This window comes from Hemitrygon akajei, chromosome 7, assembly GCF_048418815.1.
Source record: "Hemitrygon akajei chromosome 7, sHemAka1.3, whole genome shotgun sequence".
Taxonomy (NCBI): Eukaryota; Metazoa; Chordata; class Chondrichthyes; order Myliobatiformes; family Dasyatidae; genus Hemitrygon; species Hemitrygon akajei.
The window spans coordinates 177,703,490-177,727,617 of record NC_133130.1 but is presented as its reverse complement, the minus strand read 5'-3'; the positions used below and the strand labels follow the sequence as shown (position 1 = coordinate 177,727,617).

At 42.3% G+C, this 24,128-nt stretch overlaps 1 protein-coding gene and 1 pseudogene across 1 annotated transcript in view; one reads left to right on the top strand and one right to left on the bottom strand.

Annotated features, from left to right (window-relative positions):
• ddx31 (DEAD (Asp-Glu-Ala-Asp) box polypeptide 31) overlaps positions 1-24,070 on the bottom strand; it is a 130,723-nt gene extending 106,653 nt beyond the window's left edge. The window contains exons 1-6 of the mRNA XM_073052701.1: positions 23,686-24,070; positions 18,073-18,338; positions 13,427-13,505; positions 12,102-12,145; positions 11,396-11,466; positions 8,991-9,055 (exon numbers count right to left, since the gene is read on the bottom strand). Coding sequence (XP_072908802.1) covers positions 8,991-9,055; positions 11,396-11,466; positions 12,102-12,145; positions 13,427-13,505; positions 18,073-18,338; positions 23,686-23,787 — 627 coding nt within the window. The 5' untranslated portion in view covers positions 23,788-24,070. The remainder of the gene's footprint in view (positions 1-8,990; positions 9,056-11,395; positions 11,467-12,101; positions 12,146-13,426; positions 13,506-18,072; positions 18,339-23,685) is intronic.
• On the top strand, positions 6,771-7,662 carry LOC140730110 (sin3 histone deacetylase corepressor complex component SDS3 pseudogene; annotated as a pseudogene).
• Positions 24,071-24,128: the final 58 nt, after the last annotated feature.

Here is a 24,128-nt window from a genome sequence, read left to right as displayed (position 1 = left end):
TGAGCCCAGGGCTCGGCTGGAACGGAGGCCTCCGCAGTCGTGAATCAGTTCACGGACTTGTTTCAGCCGGCAACCCAGCCCTCTGGGATTAAGTGTCAGCTTTGGGGCCCGACCCAGTCAACAGCCCGGGGTCCTGGCAGTTGGAAGTGGCAGCGGAGCCTCCCCTGTCACTCGGCCCAACCTGGAGTGCCCAACGACGCGACTGGCTGATCGATCCCCACGGGACGCATCCATCAACCTCAAAGAGCTGCCAACAACACATTGCATTGATGGAAACCTGGAAAGATGCACTATTTACAGAGGAAGCTTGGGAAAACAGCTGGGCTGCTGGTCAGATGGAAGCGGAGGGGCTTTAGGGTCCCTCTGCCCACCATCCTACTAGCTAATGTGCAAGCCATAGAGAACAAGGTGGATGATCTTAAAGGGAGACTCACCTACTGCAGGGAGATGCAGAACTGCTGTGTATTCTGTTTCACAGAGACCTGGCTCTACCCTGCCACCCCTGACTGTGCCATCCGACCAGAGGGATTTTCGATCCACCGGATGGACCGCACGGCGTCTTCGGGCAAGATGAAGGGAGGTGGAGTCTGCCTACTGATCAACACTGCGTGGTGCTCGGACACAGTGGCACTGACAAGTTCCTGCAGTCCGGACCTGGAACATCTGTCGGTGAAGTGTCGTCCCTATTATCTGCCACGGGAATTCACCTCGGTCATACTGACAGTGATCTACATTCCCCCCCAGGCGGATGTGGAGTGTGCTGTGAATACACTGTATGCCAACATCAGTGAACTTGAGACCAGGTATCCAGAGGCTTTGCTCATTACAGCTGGGGACTTTAACCAGGCCAACCTCCGAAAAGTGCTGCCAAAGTTATACCAGCCATGTCTCCTGCTCCACTAGAGGCCCGAATATACTTGACCACTGCTACACAGCAACCAAGAATGCCTACCGTTCTGTCCCACAACCTCACTTTGGAAAATCGGACCATCAGGCCGTACTCCTCCTCCCGGCTTACAAACAGAAACTGAAACGGGAGGTCACGGTGTCAGAAGTGGTGTCGCGTTGGACAGAGGAAACGGATGAGGTCCTCCGTGACTGCTTTGAATCGGTGGACTGGTTAGTATTCAAGGACTCGGCAGCTAACCTCGATGAGTATGCCTCAGCTGTCATGAACTTTATCTGTTAATGCAGAGGACTGTGTGTCTCGCAAGATGATCCGGGTATTCCCTAACCGGAAACCTTGGATGAATTATGAGGTCCAGTCCCTTTTGAAGGCTAGAGCTGTGGCTTTTAGGTCCAGGGATACCAGTTGCTACAAAGAATCCAGGCGTGAACTCCGGAAAGCAATTAAGGGCGCCAAGAGGCAATATCAAGCCAAGTTGGAAGCCCAGGCTAACCGGAGGGATGCCAGTAGACTATGGCAGGGTCTAAACCCTGCCATAGTCTACTGGCATCCCTCTGGTTCGGCATTGGTGAGGCCGAATTTGGAGTATTGTGTACAGTTTTGGTCACTGAATTATAGGAAGGATATTAATAAGGTTGAAAGAGTGCAGAGAAGGTTTACAAGGATGTTGCTGGGACTTGAGAAACTGAGTTACAGAGAAAGGTTGAATAGGTTAGGACTTTATTCCCTGGAGTGTAGAAGAATGAGGGGAGATTTGATAGAGGTATATAAAATTATGATGGGTATAGATAGAGTGAATGCAAGGAGGCTTTTTCCACTGAGGCTGGGGGAGAAAAAAACCAGAGGACATGAGTTAAGGGTGAAGGGGGAAAAGTTTAAAGGGAACATTGGTGGGGGGGGGGGGGCTTCTTCACACAGAGAGTGGTGGGGATGTGGAATGAGCTGCCAGATGAAGTTGTAAATGCAGGCTCACTTTTAACATTTAAGAAAAACTTGGACAGGTACATGGATGAGAGGTGAATGGAGGGATATGGGCCACGTGCAGGTCAGTGGGACTAGGCAGAAAAATGGTTCGGCACAGCCAAGAAGGGCCAAAAGGCCTGTTTCTGTGCTGTAATGTTCTATGGTTCTATTCCTACTACTGAACGGAAGGAAAGCCATTGATGAGGCAGCTGAAGTTGGATGAGCCAGGGATAATATCTGGGTAACTTCTGCAGTGAGGTCATCAGGCTGCAACGATTGACCTCCCACAACCACCCTTCTTTGTGCAAGTTACAACTCCAGACATGGCAGTGTTCTCCATTTGATGTGCTTGTCCTCAGTTTAATCAGGACCCCTTGCTACCACTCTAGGTGCCGCCTTAATCTTAAAGGCAGCCATTATTTACCTCACCCTTGGAACATGGCTCCTTGTTCATGTTTGGACCAAGCTGGTGATGAAGTTTGGAGACAAGTGGCCATAAGGAAAACCCAAACTAAAGTTCCATGAGTAAGTGCCCAGTTATTGCATTTTCAATGATAGCTTTCATCATTGCTGCTGAATGTATAGACTTTTTGGGTAGCAATGCATATATTGGGGTTATCCTGTTTTTTTGTGGCAGGAGATACCTGAGCAATATTCCTCACTGTTGAGTAGATAACAGTTTCGGAACTTGACTAGCATGGTTTGACAAGAAGCACAACTAGCTCTGGAGAGTAGATATTCAGTACTATTACTGCTGTTTGGTCCCATAAAATTTGCTGTCTATAGGGCTCGCAGCCATTTCTTGACATCATATGGAGTTAAATCAAAGTGGCTAGAGACTACCTTCTGTGAAAGTGATAATTACAAGAAGAAGCCAAAACGAATAATCTGTTCAGTACTTTTGGCTGACCATGATTACCATTCACATGTTCAGGATGGGGAAGGTCTTGGAGCTTCTTCCAACCATTAGCGCTTCAGTCATCACTTTTATTTGCAACTAGGTTAGTAGGACCTGAAAAATTCCAATCTCATCCATCAATTGTGGGATCATTTAACTGTAATTATTACACTACATTCAGCTCGCAAGTAGTCCTGCACTGCACTTTCACTGGCTAGCATTTTATTACTTTGAAGTCTGCTTGGTGATGCATCTAGCACGTTCTTCTGCACTCCTCAGTGAGCCAAGGCTTATTCTCTATTTCGATAGTAATGGAAGAATGAGGGATATGCTGGACCACGTGGGCACAGATTGTGGTATTGAATATTTCTGCAGCTAACGATAGTTCCTTGAGCTAATGTCATACAATATGATTGAAAGGTGAAGATGGGACTTTGTCTCCACAACATCTTAGACAGGTCAATCTACCACCGGCAGATACACAAGGGCAAGATCAAGTAGGCTTCTCTCTCATTTTGGTTCACTTCAGATCCCGTCCGTCAGCAACATCCTTTAGGACTTGGCATGCTCTGTCTGTGATGGTGCTTGGTGACTATTGTTGAAGTGTCCCACCCAGAGTACAGTCTGTATCCTTGCTACTTTAAGTGCTTTTTGGTTTAACATGGAGGAGGATAGGTTCATCAGCTGAGGAATGACATAGAAAATGATCAAAAGACGACTTACTGGTCCATAACTTATTTTGTACCACGCAACTTCATTGAGGCTAGAGTCAATATTGAGGATAACAAGGACTACTCCCTCTTACCAGTACACTACTGTCCACCTTTGGTGGATCTATCCTGATGGGACAAGCTGAGTAATGGGATTGCAAATGTGGAATCTGGCGCAATCAGAATCAAGACTTTGCAGAACATTGCTTGATCACTTTCTGTGACAATTCTCCCACAGTAGACATTAGATGCCAGAGGTTTGCGAGGATTTTGTAAAGTTGACAGGGCTGGGAGCAACTTAATAATGTTGGGATTTGGCAAGCCAGGTGATCTATTCAGTTTTATTTATTTGAACATACTGGTAGTGCTACAACTGAGCTAGACACATGGTTTGGATCTAGAGTTACTTGTAGGTAGGGTGATCTGAAGGACATCAGGGAACTAGAGGGACACTTATAACAAACCAGCAATTTTCATTAAATACTTTATAAAATGAAATGCTCAGTAATATCCAAAAAGTATTAACACATCAATTATGTTTTATCGTCATTTACTCTATCAGGTCTCTTTACTATATTCATGAGACCAGCTCTAATTCATTGATATTGGACTCTGGGAATATATCAATTTTAATTATATAGAGAATGGAAACATGCATTTTCTTTCAAATGTTTTCTATATATATGGAAAAATATGTAGCTTATTAAAATAAATATTTACATGAGATGAATGCTCTGCAGTGGATGATCTCCCCACTCATAAAAACATACAGCAACAGAAAGATCTACTCTTCAAAACATAATAAGTAAATTTAATTTAATAAGCAATACATTGCTACATGAAATGCAGGAAGGAACAAATAATTATAAACTTCAAAGCTGAAGCAGTATAGCTTGGTTAAAGTTTCAAGCTATTTTATTATTTCAACAATTCAGCTTGTCACATCAACTCTCAAACACGTCTGTCAGCTTTTACTGCCTCACACCAGTATAGCAGCTTCATTAAATTACAAGAATGACATATGATATATAAAAAAAACAGCTCAAAGTTTGGGCTTTGTGGTTAGAGAATTATCATCTTGGAATTTGAAGCCAGATTACTGCAGTGTATAGAAAATTTCAATAGCTGTATGGGAGCTTAGTATTTGTTTCATATTTGCTCTTCTCAAATTCAATTATAATTACAGCAGGATCTGGTTAATCTTTTTCACTTCTGTGCATAGATCCATAACAATGAGAATATTGTCCTTTTAATGCTAGCAATTGTACTGTATAATCATACAAAGATGTTTGCTTGTCATGGTGTGAATGGGCAATCTGGCCCTAAATGTAGGGCTATAATTAAGAAATGTATTGACAGGACCAAAATTGGCAATGTGGATGAGAGAGAGGAAGATGGATCAATGCTGCAGGAGATTGCAATGAATTGGTTAAGTAGGCACAAATTTAATAAATAGAATTTAAGTCAATTTAATGCATTTGGGAGGTAACCAACCCAAGGGAATTCCCAACTGTACCGTATAGCCTACGGTAAATGGGGACTACTTTATGTTTTAGTAACACGTCGTTGAATGTGCTATTAGTTGCATATTCAGCGTGCGCTATTAGGCACGTATTGACCTGTACGTGTGTGTTAAAGTTCGGTTTCTGCCAGTAAAGAACCATGAAACTTAGCTCCCGTCTCCAGCATTTTTATTAATAGCATTGTTGTGTAACCAGGCCACATACACAACAAATTAATGATGAGGTTAAAGAACCTACATTATATTGGAATGCCATGTTCTAATTGATAACAACACTCGGAATAAGAGCGCAAGGAACGAGCCAAGGGGAGGGAGAAGGAGGCAGAGCGAGGCCGCGAGTCTGAAAGGAAGCGGGAGCACAGCCGGGGTCCGGAATGTTGGGAGACCAAGAGACACAGTCGGAACTGCAGCAGGTCCAGCCGAGACCACAGCCGGCGCTGACCCCCAGGGACTGAGGGTCTGCCTGCCCCAGAAGGGAGATAAAAAGGAGCGACACACACACACATCTAGATGGAGTGTGCCTGTGGCACTAGCAAAAAGGACACGTGAGTCAAAAAGGAAAATAACATAACAAAAGTGGTGATGATTGGAACCATTACAGCATTTGATAGTGGCATTGAAGACTGGACAACTTACATTGAAAGAGTGGAGCTATATTGTGAGGCTAATGGTGTTAAAGATGAAAAGAAAGCCAGTGTCTTACTCAGTATTCTGGGAGCAAAAAACATACGGGCTGCTACGGAGCTTGTTAACCCCTGAAAAGCCAGCTGACAAAACATTCAAACAAATAGTAGACACTCTCCAACAGCATTTAAAACCCAAACCACTGGTCATTGCTGAAAGATTTAAATTTCACAATTGGAATCAGCGCAAAAATGAAAGCATTTCTGAATATTGTGCTGAATTGCGCAAATTATCAGAACATTGTCAATTTGGAGCTGGTCTATCGGACGCATTGAGGGACAGGTCAGTGTGTGGCATGCACTGTAAACCACACAGAAGCTGCTCCTGGGTGAAAAAGACCTTACATTAGAGAAGGCGCTGAACATTGCAATATCAACGGAAACAGAAGCATGGGGTGCTTCAGAGATACAACAAAAATCTCTAGAATATGCCTCGAATAAAATGTCACTGAACAAAAATGATGGAAAGAAATGTTACCGTTATGGGAACATGTCACATGACCCTGATGACCGTTGATTTAAAGACAAAGAATGCAGAAACTGTGGCAAACAGGGCCACATTGGCAGAGTATGCAAAGCAAGTAAACAGCAGAAACAGGACAAAATACAGATAAACAAGAAACCCCTGAAAGGAAAACACAACAATGTACACAAAATGGAAGAAAGCCGTTCTGAAGAAAACGACTCAGAGGAAAGTGAACTGTCTTGTCTGCAACTTCACAGCGTGAAAGAGACAGATGATTGAAGAGTAATAAGGATCACTCCACAAGTGGCAGGCGTGAGACTGAAAATGGAGTTAGACACAGGCTCAGCTTTAACAGTGAACTCTGTACATGAGTACAAACGACTGTTTTCTCACATACCTCTGAAATGAGCTACTGCTAAAGACTTACACAGGACAGAAAGTGCGTCCCAAAAGTAAAATCAGTGACAGTGACCTACGGAGACAAAACACAGCAGCTGAACCTCTATGTACTGTAAAATGGAGGACCACCGTTGCTGGGAATGGCTCAGGAAAATCCAGTTGGATTGGCGCACCATCAAGGCATTAGATGTGTCAACAAAGGAGGACAGCTCAGCCAAGAAGATGTCTGCAGCTCTCCTCTCACCCATTGTCGACTATTACGATGATGAGGAGGAGCTAGACAGTGTTGACGATGAAGACGAACGCAGTATCCGTGGCCGCGACTCGGATGAAGATACGGAGGGTGCAAGGGAGACAGATATTGCCAATAAGCAGGATGATGAAGGCTACTTGGAAGTAAAAGAGCAGAAGTACCAGGAGAAATTGACATCTCTCAAAAGACAGCTACAGCAGTTACAGGAAGGCACTTTGCAGGAGTATCAGAAAAGGATGAAGAAACTAGATCAACAATACAAGGAAGGAATACAAAATACAGAGCTTGTTCTGCAACTGGAGACAGAACAAGTGGAAAGGAATTATATAAAAGAGAAGAAAGCAGCAGTGAAGAAACTTCAAGATAAAAAGATTGAGTTAGAAAAAAATAAAAAAATGATTGAGAATGTAAGGCTAACAATGGAACTCACAGGAGATTCTATGGAGGTAAAGCCAATAATGACTAGGAAACTAAGGAGGAGACCTAATGACTCTGTTCCAATTACAGACAAAAGATGAAAACCTGCACCTGCGCAGTTAAATTACTTGTTAACAGATGAACAGATAATGGAAGATCTGAGAACTCTCAATAAGCTTAAATCTCCGAAAAGACCAGCATCTCCATCTTCTCAGCACTCCTGCTGAATCACCAGCATAAAGATATGAAGCACGAATAGAAGATGGAAAGTTATATTACGATAAGAGATGTTATCATAAAGGTCAGGCTATCTATTTGGGATCAAAGGAAAATACAAAGATTGGCTGTGTAATTAGCTCAGCTAGATCAAATGAGATATGGGTCAGGAGGACAAGTGATAGCACAAAGATGCGTATACATCTAGGACAGCTGCAGAGCAGTCTTCATTATATGGAGGTGATCTGCTGCCTAGAACTCTTAACAAGTTGGAGGCGCACATCTTCTTGACTCCCTATGCTCAGAGATCAACTTTTCATGACTTTTATATGGAAATCTGTATTAAAACAAACACATTTATTATCCGGAGAGACAGAGAAACCCCCCCCCCCCCCCCCCCGAGACTTGAGTGATAAATGGGTCTTCTTCTCCGTGGATTGTCACCTTGTTGTGGGGGAGAAGCTTGTGAGGTCCTGAGAGCCCAAGAGCGATGCTGTCTGGAGCTATGCTCCTGGTAGAGTCACCCATGGCGGTAAGGTCGAGGGTGAGGTCCCTGACAAAGAACAATCCAACCAAGACCTCAACGGTGGAACAGGCGGATGAAGTTACTTCAAACTCAACAGTTATGAAGGTGGATGAAGGCTGCAATAAATCCATCAGCTCCAATCATCGTGGTTTCCATGCCATTGGGATCAGTTGGTTGATTTGTGAAGTATCGTGTGCTTCTTGGAGTGCAACATCAAGTATACATTAAACAAATACACGCACAGGCATCTTTGCGCTATTAGGTGCATATTGAGCATGTGCTATTAGGCGCGTATTGATCTGTACGTGTGTGTTAAAGTTCGGTTTCTGCCAGTAAAGAACCATGAAACTTAGCACCTATCTCCAGCGTTTTTATTAATAGCATTGTTGTGTAACCACGCCACATACACAACACCAACAAAAGAAAGGATACCAAGAAGTATAAAGGGATCTTAGAATGCATAACCACAGACCGCTGAAGGTGGCAGGAAAGGTAAATGTCCTGGTTAAGAAAACATACAAGATTATTGCTGAAAGTACAGATCACAAGAGGAAGGGGATAAAATTTATGTCATCAGACTACAGAATTATAGTTTTGGGGGCAAGCTGGTTAGACAATGGTAGGTTTCAATGGAACAAAGGAGATTTGTGGGCAAGTTTGATTTGGGGGTAAATTTAATTGGGGTGTAAAATTATGACAGACTTAGACAAGATAAATGGGGCATAGGATTGGAAAGTAGTAGGATTGTAAGCAACCTAGGAAATATTTTTCCATGCAATAGGAAGTGGAATTTGTGACATGAAAGGATAACATATTGCCTGTAACACCAACATCCCAAATAAGAAAAATAAAAGAAATGTTAGCATTATTTTGCCTGTTCATGTGTTTTATTTCCAGAATGTTAGCAGTTACAGATGTGATCTATCAACCAACAAAGATGTAGTAAATCTCAGATATAAAAGTGTAGGTACCATATAAAATTTAAAGATCACTCAAATATTCAATGATGATTTGTTAAAGGATAACTTACTTGTATTTTAGGTTGAACAGACTGCAAAGACTGGACCAGAGGAACACCATATGCTAATGTTTTACCTGGATACAAACAACAAAATGTGTCTGGGCAAGCAAGCCTTGTTTTACCATACACTCCCACCCACTAAACCCAACTTCCTCAACCTCACAAAATTAAACTCTTTCCAATTATCATCTACGTACTAATTTATGTATCGATTCAACCCAATAACCTTTGCAAAACAAAATATTTCAACACAAAGAAATACACAAGGAGGTTAACTGATATTTTTTGTTAGTCTTTCATGATTTACTAGGACTTCTGAGCAAGAGCTCAGCTTATATAGTTATGCAATGCTCCCCAATTCAGCACAACCCCCAGAAAGAAAAATCTGATTGCCTGTGTATTAAGGTGATAGATGAAGTTTACAAGGAGATTCAGCAGTGATACTAGTCTAACACAGAAAGTTCTCATTAGGGCACAACAGGTTAATCAATCATAATTCATATAATTTGGTGCTTCAAACTTTTTAAATTAATCATGAATGACTACAAAGTGGTGTTATAAGCAGCCTGTAATATTGCACAAGTTCCACTTTTAACTTGCTGCTTAGGACTATATTTTCGAAGTATATTCTAGTGACATTTAGCATGCTTGCTGCTGACAATACTACCAATATTTTTGATATTACCAACAAATTGTCAGGGTATTCAATAAAAGATATGCACATGAAATGGTCTACTTTCACAGGAGATCAGTTGTGAATTAATTGCTAGTTTTGACACAGAAATGATACATTAGAAATATTGTTTCATAATAATCAATTCAATGTCATGCCAAAGAGAGACAACCAGTGAGGCAATAAAGTTCAGCTCTTTTTACAGCATCTCTATAACACTCTCAGTCCAAACAAAACAGTCTTTCATTTCTTTAGCATTCTTGATTTCTCCCTTTATTTCAGTTTATAGCACGTAGCTGTTATTGAAGCTTACTGACAAGAAATTTGATGAAGCAGTGGATTCTGAGGACGGTTGTCAAAGGATACTGCAGAATATAGATCAGCTGAAAATGTGAGCAAAGAAATGGCAGATGGAAGTTTAGCTAGAAAATATGAGATGTTGCATTTGGGAGGTCAAATGCAAGAGGAAAGTACATAGTAAATGGCAGAACCATTAGGAGCATTGATGTACAGAGGCATCTTGGGGTGCAAGTTCATAGCTCCCTGAAGATGGCACACAAGTGGATAGGATGGTAAAGAAGGCATCATCATCATGAGTCACGTTTTATGATGTGGATGATCATGATTGTCCTTGGCAAATTTTTCTACAGAAGTGGTTTGCCATCGCCTTCTTCTGGGTAGTGGCTTTACAAGATGGGTGAACCCAGCCATTATCAATACTCTTCAAAGATTGTCTGTCTCTTGTCAGTGGTTGCATTACCAGGACTTGTGATATGCACCACCTGCTCCAATGGCTTCACGTGATCTTGATCAGGAGTTGGGGGTGGGGTTCAGGAGTTACACCTTGCTCAAGGGTGACCTGCAGGCTAGTGGAGGGAAGGAAGGCCTTACACTTCCTTTGGTAGAGAAGCATCTCCACTCCGTCACCCACAAAGGCATACAGCGTGAAATCAGGAAGTCACAGGGTAGCAGTATAAAACTTTAGCTACATTTGGAGTACTGTGCTCAGTTCTTGTGACCACATCTTAGGCAGGATGAGAAGGCTTTTAAGTGCATGCAGAAGAGGTTGACCAGGATGTCGTCTGGATTAGAGTGTATTAGCTACAAGGATTATCAAACTTGGATGATTTCCTCTGAAATGTCAGAGATTAAGGTGCAACCTGACAAAAGTACATAAAATTATAATGAGATGTAGATAAAGTAAATAGAGTTTTTTTGTAGGGTAGAAATGTAAAATATTTCAGGCATAGCTTTAAAGTGAGGAGAAAGCTTTCTTTCTTAAATAGAGAATGGTAGGTGTCTTGTGTGTGCTACTGGAGTATGGGGAAGATGATAAAAACATGTACAATGGCATGGTAGGTATTTAGGCAAGCACATGAACAGGCAGGAAATGGAAGCAGATGAGATTAGTCAGACATAAAGTAGAATTAGGCCATTTGGCCCATCAACTCTGCTGCACCATTTGATTATTATCCCTCTCAACCCCATTCTACTATGTTCTCTCTGCAACCTTTGATGCCCTTACTAATCAAGAACCTAACAACTTCTGGTTTAAACATTTCCCAAAGACCTGACCTCTATAGCTGTCTGTGGGAATGAATTTCAGATTCACCACCTTCTGGCTATAGAAATTCCTCCATCAGTAGGCCGAAGATACATTCCTGCGCTATGTTGTTCTATGTTCTTTATTCAACTTCTACTGCCATGTAATAAAACAAAATACATATATTGTACTACGTACCTGAGCCAGTTTGCGACTGTATCAGGGCATCCTCCCCATTAAGTAGTACTGGAATTGCTTGCTTCTGGATGCTTCAAGAATAGAACACATTGATTATGATAGAAAGCCCAGAACAAATAGTACACAAATAATCAATTTAATACCCAGGGTCATTGAAGTTAGGCAGAGAGATGAGAAAAGAAAATATTGTAAAAACTAAACATCTGAACGAAAATCAGAAAATGTTTTTAAACACAGCTTTTAATCCTGACAGACTGTCGTTAAGCATTTCTTTAGGTTTTAAATAAGTTCAGAAAACTTTTGCAATTAAGAAGCATCTAATGAAGTGAACGAAATGCTTGAAACAGTGAGCAATTAACATTGGTTCAAGTTATAGTTGAAATGTTCTCGTCAATACAGAATAACTGATCATGTAAGTTTGTGTTGATATCTACACAGATCTAATAAAAATCATGTCTGACACTATTAGTGAGACTTTGACCAAGACAAAGTCAATAATAAAAACAGAAAGTGCTGGAGGCATCCACTATGGCAAGAACAGTCAACTTTCCAGATTGAGAACTTTTTAAAAAGAGTGCCTCTAGTTGAAAATAAAACAAAACCACCCATAGATGATACTGAATTAACCCATTTGTTTGTCCACTGAAGGGATCAAGCATGGTTAAAAACAGAAAGAGTTGGAGTTATGGAGAAATCTGCTGCTTACCTGGTCATGGTAGAAACTTTCAGGACATCACTGAGTGTGGAGACCTGAATAATAAAATAGAAAACGTGTCCTTGACCAAAAGGGAAGATGATTTCACCCCACCCACCCCCACAGAGTACTGGAACTCTGAAAACTTACTCATTAATGAACTGCTCTGATGGAAGACCAGTTTTAAAGAGAAGTTCACCAGTCTGCCATATTACCATGCCAGATGTTTACTTTCAGATTAAACAAAATTAAAGCTTAAAATTTTAGTATGAACTGATGAAAAAGCTCTTCTAAAAGTCCACCTGCAATTAGCTTTTTTTCCTCTCAATAAGTGACAACTATTGTGAGAACAAAGGCCTAGGTAGAGTGGTCATGCAAAGGATGGGAGAGTCCAGACCAGAGGGTATAGCCTCAGAATACAAGGATATCCCTTTAGAACAGAGATGAGGAGGAATTATTTCAGCTAGAAAAGTGGTGAATCTGTGGAATTCATTGCCGCAGACTGTGGAGGCCAAGTCATTGGATATATTTAAAGCAGAGATTGATAGGTTCTTGATTAGTCAGGGTGTAAAAGGTTATGGAAAGAAGGTAGGAGAATGCGGTTAGGATGAAAAAATAGTCAGTGATTGAATGGCAGAGCAGACTCAATGAACCCAACGTCCTAATTCTGCTCGTTTGCCTTTGGCCTGTACGATAAATACTTACAGTGACAATAAACATCCATCATGCAGAGTACATTTCTGTTCATTTTGTTTTAAGAATCTCAATGTGTGCCTTTCAAAATAACTATTAGATGTACTTGCATGATGCACAGGTGTTTTACATGACACTGGTGACTTGGAGAAAGAGGCTGGAAAAGGACAATAGTGGATGAAAATGGGATAAAACAAAAAAGTTTCAAATAATGTAAAAGAACATTTATTGAAGAAATAATTAATTTATTACTGTTTTGATTTAGCTATGCTTCACAATGACAAGTTTTGCATTGTAAACACAAAGTGCACTGCAGATGCTGTGGTCAAGTTTTGCATTTCTATTGGTAAAAAAAATACCTAGTTTTAATAAAAAGTAATAAATGAAAAGAACACTGCCAAACTGAACAAAACTATAAAACTGAAAAAAAATCAAATCCAGGCTTAGGGTGAGACTGACATCAAAATTATATTTGATTCCTCTTCACTGGAATTGTGAACTGTAACCTCTAAATCTGCATTGCAGTTGCTCGCATAGATCCAGTGCCAATTGATTAATTTCCCAAACAGATAACAAATAGTTTAACTTTGGTCCCTTTATATGATGACAGATAAATAAAAAAGCAGGAGAATCCTCTTACTGACCAGATGTGGGTGGAGCTCAACAAGTTCCTTGAAATGGTTTGTCGTAAAAATAGATTCTTTTAATGTTTTCACTGTCTGCCTTAAAATATAAACAAGGAGAAAAATCAGAAAACTTATAAAATATGATATCCACACAATGGTCTTCAAAAGCAAATGATTGCCAATCATAAACACAAGAGATTCTGCACATTATGGAAATCCACTGTAACACATACAAAATGCTGGAGGAACTCAGTGAGTCAGACTGCATCTTTGGAAAGGAATAAGCAGTCAATGTTTTGGGCCAAGACCCTTCTTCAGGACTGTATTCCTTTCTGTGATTGCCAATGTTGGTTTTAAACCATCTAATTTAGTTTATTTTCTGAATTTTCTATTTTGTATCAGAACCGGCCAATTCTGCCAGAAGTTTTCTATCTATAAAATTAACTCCTTTTTTTCTCTTCCCACAGATGCAGCAAGATATACTGGGCACTTGCAGCTCTGTACATCTAATTTCAGCAACAGTTCTAACTTGCATGTCATAGCTTTAATGTATCGACTTGTGCTCATTCCCACACTCTCTAAGCCCTCAGGAATTTCACCAAACAGGTCACTTGGGCAACCTTGGCTTCAGCCCACCACAAATATTGTCTTCGCATCCTACATACTTTACCCACCCTCCTTGCAACTTAAAACTAATTGTTTTTCCTCTCATTGTGCCCCAAAGTCAAAATCAAAATAAAGTTTATCAATCTATGTTTATGTTACCATATAATACCTTAAAATTAATTTTCTTGCAGGCATTTTCAGGAATATAAAAAAAATGTAGAATTTACAAAAATACTGTAAACAAAAACTGACAAGTGATGAATGCGCATAAGTCAAGTTATACAAATAAAAAAATATAGTATTTAAAACATGAGATGTAAGGAGACCTGGAATGTGTGTCTGTAGGTTGTAGAATCAGTTCAGTGCTGTGATGAGTTAAGTTATCCATGCTGGTTCAGGAATCTGATGGTTGTAGGGCAATAATGTTCCTGTACCTGCACATGTGGGACTTAAGGCTCTTCCTGCTCGATAGCGGTAGTAAAAAAAAGACAAAATTGGAGTCTTTGATGATGGACTTGTGGTAGCGCACCATGTAAATATGCCCAATGGTGGGGCGTGCTTTGCTAGTGGCGGACTGGACTGCATCCACTACTTTGTTGATTTTTCCGTACCTGGGCATTGGTGTTGTCATACCTAACTGTGATGCAACCAGTTAGGACGGCTCTTCGATCATGAACTTGGCTTCTCTCCGTAGATGCTGCCTGACCTGTTGAATGCTTCCAACAGATTCTGCTTTTATTTTAGATTGGCAGACCTCATAACATGTGTGTTGAAATTGTTTTCACAAGGACAGCTAAATGAAACAGTGTTCCTCCAGACCCCTGGTGCAAAACACAATCCATACACACCACATATAGTTATGACGCAGCTCATACGGTCACAGAATAATTTTAGCACAAATCCGAGTGGCGGGGCCTGAAGGTCGATGGCGCATGGGATGTTGTTCTGGAGCCATGTTTCTGCAAGAGCAAGTACGCAGCAGTTCCTCATCTCACGTTGATTCAGCAGATGACGGCAAATCAGCTTGTCTTGTGCTGGGTCAACCGGACGCAATCCAGCTTATGTTCCAAAGAGCAAACCCTGGATACTAACACCGATTGGAGGGGTCAGCCCCCAACCCAGCACAGATTCTAGTGTGCCCATCCCATTTCTGTTTTCTCCCACATCGCCTCTGTTGCCTCCTCCACCTGGTGGCGGTAACAGGCGATGTTGTAGTAAGAGGGCTGGTCTGTGCAATAACCAAGGCCACGCAGCTCCCCCGCCACCAGTCTCAATGGGCTTGCAGTATTTTACATTACCAACGTCCAACAGGGTCTTGCAGGCAGAAGAAAGTTGTTTAAGACACACATTTGCACCATTTGTTGGACCCAGAGAGTCCGCTGCAACCAAGCCTGCCACCATCTTACCAGAAGTAAAACTCATGTCTCTGTTGAGCACCCACCTTCTTTCTATTTTGCCTCATTAGCGTTGTAGTATGTTTTTGCTTCAGATTCTTCTTCCCTCAATTGCACATTTCCTTTGTACTCACTCCCGTGTCACTTCAGATAGGCAATGCTCATTGGACTTTCATACATTATAGAGATGGAAGAGAAATCAGGAAGAAAAACATACAAAATCTATCCTTCCTTTTCTTATTCATCTTTGCATCTGCAGCACTGTGCAAATGGCTTTGACACATATTGATAGCTCAGGTGCCCAAGACTTTTGCATAGCACTGTAGTAATTTTATATGTTGTGCTGTACTGCTGCCACAAAAAAAACAAATTTCATGACACGTGGGGGATGATAAACTGATTCTGATATGGGTCTCTATTATGGACTGAGAGTGGGAAGGAGCAAGGAGAGTGGAATCATGGTTGGGTAAAGGAGAAGGGAGAGGGGAGAGCGCGGGAAGCATCAGAGAGACATTCTGTAATGATCGATAAATCTAATGACCCTACTTGGTGTCTCAGGGCTGGGTGTGTCTGCACCTTCACCACCCCAACCCAACCCTTGGCATTTCTCGTTTTCCACTTGTCTCACAACTATCCCGCAATGCTCCAACCTTGCCATTCCCAACATCCTTAGCAAAATTGCTCTCTGTTCCACGTTGACAAATATAGTCTTAGGCAGCCTAGATGCTTATGTGAGAATGCTGTTTTATGGACTACAGTTCAGCATTCAACATCATAATTCCCTCCAGGCCTGACAAGAAGCTCAGCGACCTCGGCCTTCACCCTGCCTTGCGCAGCTGGATCCTGGACTTCCTGTCAGATCACCGGCAGGTGATAAGAGTGGGCTCCCTCACCTCTGCCCCTCCAATTCTCGACACAGGTGCCCTTCAGGGCTGTGTCCTAAGCTCCCTCCTATACTCTCTGTAAACCCATGACCGTGTCACCACCCACAGCCCCAATCTGCTAATTAAATTTACTGATGATACTACACTAATTGGCCTGATCTCAAATAATAATCAGGTAGCCTACAGAGAAGAAGTTATCATCCCAACACAGTGGTTTCAAGAAAACAACCTCTCCCTCAATGTCACAAAAACAAAGGAGCTGTTGTGGACTACAGGAGGAATGAAGACAGGCTAACCCCTGTTGACATCAATAGATCTGGGGTTGAGAGGGTGAACAGCTTTAAGTTCCTTGGCATAAACATCACCAAGGATCTCAAGTAGTCTGTGCTTACCAGCTGTGTGGTGAAAAAAGCACAACAGCACCTCTTTCACCTCAGACAGTTGAAGAAGTTTGATAAGGGCCCCCAAATCCTGAGAACTTTCTACATGGGCACAATTGAGAGCATCCTGACTGGCGGCATCACTGCCTAGTATGGGAACTGTACTTCCCTCAATCGCAGGACTCTGCAGAGAGTGGTGTGGACAGCCCAGCGCATCTGTAGATGTGAACTTCCCACTATTCAGGAAATTTACAAAGACAGGTGTGTAGAAAGGTGCCCGAAGGATCATTGGTGACCCAAGTCACCCCAACCACAAACTGTTCCAGCTGCTACCATCTGGGAAACGGTACCGCAGCATAAAAGCCAGGACCAACAGGCTCTGGGACACCAAGCCATCAGACTGATTAATTCATGATGATACAATTGTATTTCCATGTTATACTGACTGCCCTGTTGTACATACTATTTATTATAAATTACTATAAATTGCACATTACACATTTAGATGGAGACGGAACGTAAAGATTTTTACTCGTCATGTATATGAAAGATGTAAGTAATAAAGTCAATTCAATTTGATATACATGACTGGTTGTAGACTTTTTGGCCATTGGGGAATCATAATCAAACAGGACACTGTTCTCTCCTATTTCTGTTTCCTCTGGCTAACTCCATGTTCTTTCCAGGAAAAACCTAGTTGCTGATCAGATAACATTACTACTGAAAATCCAGGGCAGGCCTTGTAATTTGTAATGCTGAGGCCTTACAAGACAGACCATAATTAGAGTATTGTGAGCAGTTTGGGGCCCTACATTTAAGACAGGATACGCTACCATTGGAAAGGATCCCGAGGAGTCTTCCAAGAATTGTGCCAGGAACAAAGTGAGTTAATGTACGATGAGTGTTTGATTGCTCTGGGCCTGTACTGGTCTCATTGAAACTTATCAAATATTGAAAGGCCTAGGTATGGTGGATGTGGAGTGGATATTCCCAATAATGGGGGAGTCTAGGACCTGAGGACAGAACCTCAGAATACAAGAATGTCCCTTAGGAACATAGATGAGGAGGAATGTCTTTAGCTCAAGGGTGGTAATCTGTGGAATTTATTGCTACTGATGGCTGCGAAGGCTGACATTGGGTATACTTAAAGCAGAGCTTAAGGGGTTCTTGATTAGCAAGGGTGTCAAAGGTTATGGGGTGAAGGCAAGAGAAAGGGGGGGGATAACAAGTTAGCCATGGTTGAATGGCAGAGCAGACTTGATAGGCCGAATGGTCTAATTCTGCTTCTATGTATGGCCTAAACTAAAACAGTGAAGAATTGTGTGAATGCGTCCCAAAGAAAGAAAAAAGCACAGGACAGATTATGTAAAGAAATTTTCTGTTTTAACCTCAGCTCTTACTTGTGAATCTCTGGGATCGTGGGGTTGTTTCTAAATAAAGAAGAGGTTTTGATAGGATCCATCATCTTTTGCTCTCCTCTGTCCCCCGGCTCTTCCACAATTTTTCTTTTCTTTGGAGCCAAGCTGGGCACCTGCTCAGACTGACGTCGCTTCTTGGCATTGCTGTGTGTTTTGCTCACTGTAGAAGGTGACTGTGTTGTTGCTTTCACAGGAGGGATACTTTTCGAGTTTTCCTGTAATCGATGTTTTCCTCTTCTGGGCTTTGCCTGTGGAGAAAACATCACACCTTAGAAACAAAGTAACACAATAGAAAATGAAAGACTTTGTATTACTGTCACACCATCCGCATTCCTTCCTGCACCCCGTCAGCACAAATAAACCAATATTATATACACCCTATCCTTGTTAGATGCGTCTTCAGACAATGTGGATTCACAGTTATGCGAGGAACCTATTTCTAGCAACGTCTCCTTACATGCGCCCAAAACTCACAGTTATGCGAGGAGCCCAGCTTCCCCCCAATACAAGTCACGTGCACTCGCCTCACAGTCTTACTGTTGGGATGAGAGGCCCAGCTTTCCCCCAATACATGTCAGGTGCGCACGTCTCACAGTCTTACTGTTGGGATGAGAGGCCCAGCTTTCCCCCAATACAAGTCAGGTGCGCACGTCTCACAGTCTTACTGTTGGGATGAGAGGCCCAGCTTTCCCGCCAATACAAGTCAGGTGCACTCGCCTCACAGTCTTACTGTTGGGATGAGAGGCACGTTTCGCATTGGTTTTGACAAGGTGTGCACGTGCGAACTTTTGTTGGTTTTACCTACGGTGCAGTGATCTTGTGCTTGAAATATGTAACTGTGCCTCCTTAGCATCTGATGTCATGTCCTGGGCCATCAGCCGAGTGGCAGAGAACCATTTTAACATTTGAAAAAAATTTGGAAATTATAAACAGCGGCATCAGGTAAAGGTAACACAGCTCTGGGACGCTACTGCCAGGAACAGAATCTTGCCTTTAAAGTTCTTTTGTTGCTTGACAATGCGCCAGCCCACCCTAAACATTTGGACAGCATTCATCGTAATACAACAGTGCGTTTCCTACTGCCTAACTCAACATCGCTGAATCAACCACTCGGCCAAGGTGTGATCCACATTCAAGGCGTTTTTTTTACCGCAAACTATCTCTCAGGTGCTGCAAGCAACAGACGATTTTGAAAATCCTGGGAGTTTACCAAAAGTGAGGGAATGGTGGAAGTCGGAACACTTGGCACAAATGCCGATGGACACGGACCCAAGTTTAGAACAGAGTCAACATCTCAGTTGTTCCCTGCCATCAACCCTTTTTCCCTACAAGCAAATTTATGCTGAAAAACAAAATGCTGCCAAGCAAACAACCCTCACCACTTTCTTCAAACCGGTGTCATCTCCTGCTGCCGGCAGTTCTAAGAGTTCTGTGAGTCTTCCTTCACCCCTTGCTGTGCTTGATGATCCTGATGACCACAACCATCCACCTCATCCATGTAAAGCTGCCCGACACCACAACCACTCACCTCCCGGAGCGAACACACCCGCCACTGTTGGTGAGTACTGTACACCCTAGTATGTTAACTTTCTATGATTCATTACATTGAATATTACCTTAAATTGACTAAATATAATATGAATGTTGCCTTATGGTACTGTTTTCGTGTTGTATTAGTATGAAAGTGTGAATAAATTACAGATAAACATATTTAGGAAGCCCTCTGGAACGCATCCCTATTTTCTCCATTTAAATAATTATTCACATTATACGGTTTCACATTATGCGCTGACTACGAGGAACATATCCCCCGCATATAACAAGGATAGGGTGTACTTCTTTTTATTGATTTATTATTTTAATTAACAGCATAACTACAAGTTAAACATTTAGGGCTGCACAATTATCTTTGGATAGATTTGGTGTTGCTTCCAACAGCATGCCCCTTGATATTCTTCAAAGCACCTAGTTCAGTCCCCTCGATTGATAGCAATAGACTGGGCCATCAAGTCACTGGTGGTGGAGTAGAATTCACATAAGTTTAGTATTAGGTTCCTCCAAAGCATTGTCCTGTCCACTGACTACTTACATCACAGAAATCATTCTTCAACTCAAGTGAATGTACAATATGTCCCAAATCTCATGCATGTCCCATCTTCCTAATGTCACGTGCTTGCATTCATTAGTCTAGACCAGCGGTTCCCAACCCCTAGCATTAACCAAGGGGTCCATAGATCCCAAGTTGGGAACACTTGATCAAGTGAACTTTTCCCACTTCCTTCCATGCAATTTCCCAATCCCAGCATTTCCAACATGACCCAGTGGTTCCATCGTGACATGTCTGACCATAACTTCAGAATCTCATTTCCAGCTATTTTGGCTAACGACAGCTCATTCCACTTTCTCCATAAGGGTTTCACATTATATAAAACCAACTTGTTCTCTCTCTTTGTCAGGTATGAAATATCAACTGTTCCTGTTCCCATAGACACTGCCTGACCTGCTGAGTGCTACCAATATTTTCATTTTTGTTTCAGGTTCCCAGCAGCTACAGGTTTTTGACTTTCCCCTTTCACTTGTTTAAGGAGTTAAGTATTTGGCCTCACCATACAATGAATTGGCTTGTGTCCCAGATGAATGCAAACCTGAGTGATAAACCCAACAGATTCTTAATTCAGAAACTTTGGTCGTCTTATCTAAAAAAACGTGCCAGCATTGTAGAGGGTTTGAGGAGGTACACAAGAATAATCCTGGGAATGATAGGGTTAACATACCGTACGAGGAGCCTTTGATGGCTCTAGGCCTATATTTACTTGAGTTAGAAGAATTAGGGGATCTTATTGAAACCTGTCAAATATTGAAAGTCCTAGATACAGTGGATATGAGAGAATGTTTCCGATAGTGGGAGGACCAGAGGACACAACCACAGAATAGAAGGACGTCCCTTTAGAACAGAGATGAGAAAGGTAATTCTTCATACACAGTCATTGAGGACAACTAAAATTGAGGTTGATATGTTCTTGATTAGCAAGGATGACAAAGGCTAAGGGGAGAAGGCAAGAGAATAAAGTTGAGAGAGAAAATAAATCAGCCGTGATGGAATGGCGTAACATATTTAATAGGACGAATGGCCCAATTCTGCTCCTATGTTTTATGGTCTTAAACGCAGGCAACTGCAAATGCTGCAACCCAGAACAAAAAACAAATGCTAGAACTCAGCAGGTTGGACGGTATCTGCAGAAGGAAACAGATAGTTGACATTTCAGGAGAGATCATCCATTGGGATTGAAAGAGTAGAGTGGAGATAACCAATGTTGGTCCACCTCCCTAAAACTCATCTCCCTTATTTGGTTCTACGTTGCACCTTCCCATTAAGTTTATTGAGCTGCAGCCCTTTGTTACCTCCACCTATCCCCTCCCAGGCTCAGTGGCTGCTTCCATCCCTCCCTCCCCCACGACACCATCTGTCTGTCATCCCTTCTCACCTATATCAATCCATTGTGTGGCAGCCCTTGCCCCATTCCTCTCCCTCACCTCTTAATACGAACCATATCCCCTCAATACTTTCAGTCCAGATGAGGGGTCCCAACCTGAAACAACGACCTTCCATTACCCTCCTCAGATGCTCTCCTGACCTGTTGAGAGTTCCTCTAGCAAGGAGCCTCTCTTCTACCCATCTGAGATCATTATCAGGAGCGCGGTGTACACAGCATCGTTGATGATCCCTCCATCAATCCCACGATCTCTTTCACTGGACAGGAGCTACTGCAGCACCAGGACAAGCACTGTTAGGATGGGAAACAACTTCTTCACGCAAGCAGTGAGACGACTGAACTCCCTGCCACCACACAGGTCTAATCATGTATGAAGGGCTGGTAGCATTACACTGTTTACTTTTTAAAACTTGCATCATAAATGTCAATCTTCTGGAATATACTTTATTTGTTAAGGTATTTGTGGTAATTTTATTTTATTTGCCGTGTGTGAGTTACATGTACTGTGTTTTGCACCTTGGTACAGAGGAATGTTGTTTCATTTGGCTGTATACATGTGTATGGTTGAATGACAATAAACAAACTTGAACTTGAACCAACAGAATCAACAAACTCATTCGTAAGGCCAGTGATGTTGTGGGGGTGGAACTGGACTCTCTGACGGTGGTGTCTGAAAAGAGGATGCTGTCCAAGTTGCATGCCATCTTGGACAATGTCTCCCACCCACTCCATAATGTACAGGTTAGGCACAGGAGTACATTCAGCCAGAGACTCATTCCACCGAGATGTAACACTGAGCGTCATAGGAAGTCATTCCTGCCTGTGGCCATCAAACTTTACAACTCCTCTCTCTGAGTGTCAGACACCCTGAGCCAATAGGCTGGTCCTGGACTTATTTCCACTGGGCATGATTAACTTATTATTATTTAATTATTTATGGTTTTATATTGCTATATTTCTTCACTATTCTTGGTTGGTGTGGCTGTAACAAAACCCAATTTCCCTCGGGATCAATAAAGTATGTCTGTCTGTTACTTTGTTTCTAAGGTGTTGCACAAAAACAACAGTTAAATAACTTTTCCTATTAAGTTTCATGGGAGCGTGGAAATTGGGTCCTGCTATGTTTAAAGAGAGCGCAGGTCTTCACAATGTTCTCACATAAGATTTTGTCTGTAGTTTGTACACTCACCAATGCATTACACCTTTGGTCTACCATCAGACATACAATTCCTTCACCTTCTTGGGTATCACCACAGTTTTCTGTTCAGATTTCTCTCCTGAGAGACAACCAGAATATTCCTTGTGCTCAGAAACATCTTCAATTGTTCCACATTTCACTATGGAGTTTCTCTTACCTTTCAAACTCCATGACCTAGAGGACACCTCCATGAGCTACCATTATCACTGCTCTAGATGAGACACCTTATTCTCTATATGCTTCACACCAAATCACCGTCTTGCAACACATTCAAGTGTCAATATCCTACACTCAGTGTCAATATACTGTCACAAATTATCGGCTGGAGGAAGTCAGCAATTCGAGCAGCACAAACACGAGAAAATCCGCAAATGCTGGAAATCCAAGGCAACACACACAATGCTGAAGGAACTCAGCAGATCAGGCAGCATCTATGGAACCGAATAACAGCTGACGTTTGGTGTCAAGCTGCATCTGTGGTAGGGAAGGAGTCATAGTCAGCTCAGGTCAAGCCCCTACATCAACAATTCCTTTACCCTAACAGATGCTGCTCGACCCACTGAGTTCCTCCAGCGGATTTTTGGTTGCTCCAGATCTCAGTATCTGCAGTCTCTTGTGTCAACATTGGTTTCTAGGTGTTCCTGAGAACATAAGGAACCAAGGAAGAGCTATGAGCATAACATTCCTTACTTAAGAAGACAATTCTAGCTAAAACACCAATACCCGGTACAATGTTTCAAGCGCATACCACACGGTATAGTTCATTTTTTAAAGGGAATGTGACCTTTATCCTATCTAGTTACAGCCAGGTGGTAACGGTTACACGCTTTTAGCAATATACATTATTGATAGTGAATAAAACAATTTAGTAAATGAAAGTAGCAATTCACAGAGCTATCTTACCCTGTTTTCTGTACTTTTGAAAGTCTTGCGCTGATGGTCCCTCGGATTCCTTTTGATGGAGGTGTTAGTGGTAATATTTATCATTAACCCTTCATCGGCCATGTTTGCAGGAGCTACGCCGACTTGGGACAAACTCCAGGAACCTCAATTCTCCAAAGATACCGCCGGCACCGGGCCGGAGGGTCGCCGGACTAAGCCCCCCTTAGGGGGAATTGGTCGGGAGAGCCGCAATAAGCCACCTGAACTCTTCAGACACAACGATCTTAATTCAGCAACAAAACAAGTACTTAAACAGAAAGGGAACTGAGTCCTCTGGGACCTCCTGCCTGCTTCCACACGCACGTTTGGTTTAGTCCAAGTCTGACGCGTGCGAGACTCACGTTTCCCAGGCGATCTGCGTGGACGCCCGGCTCGGGGTCTTCTCGGAGTGGCGGGCACGAGGC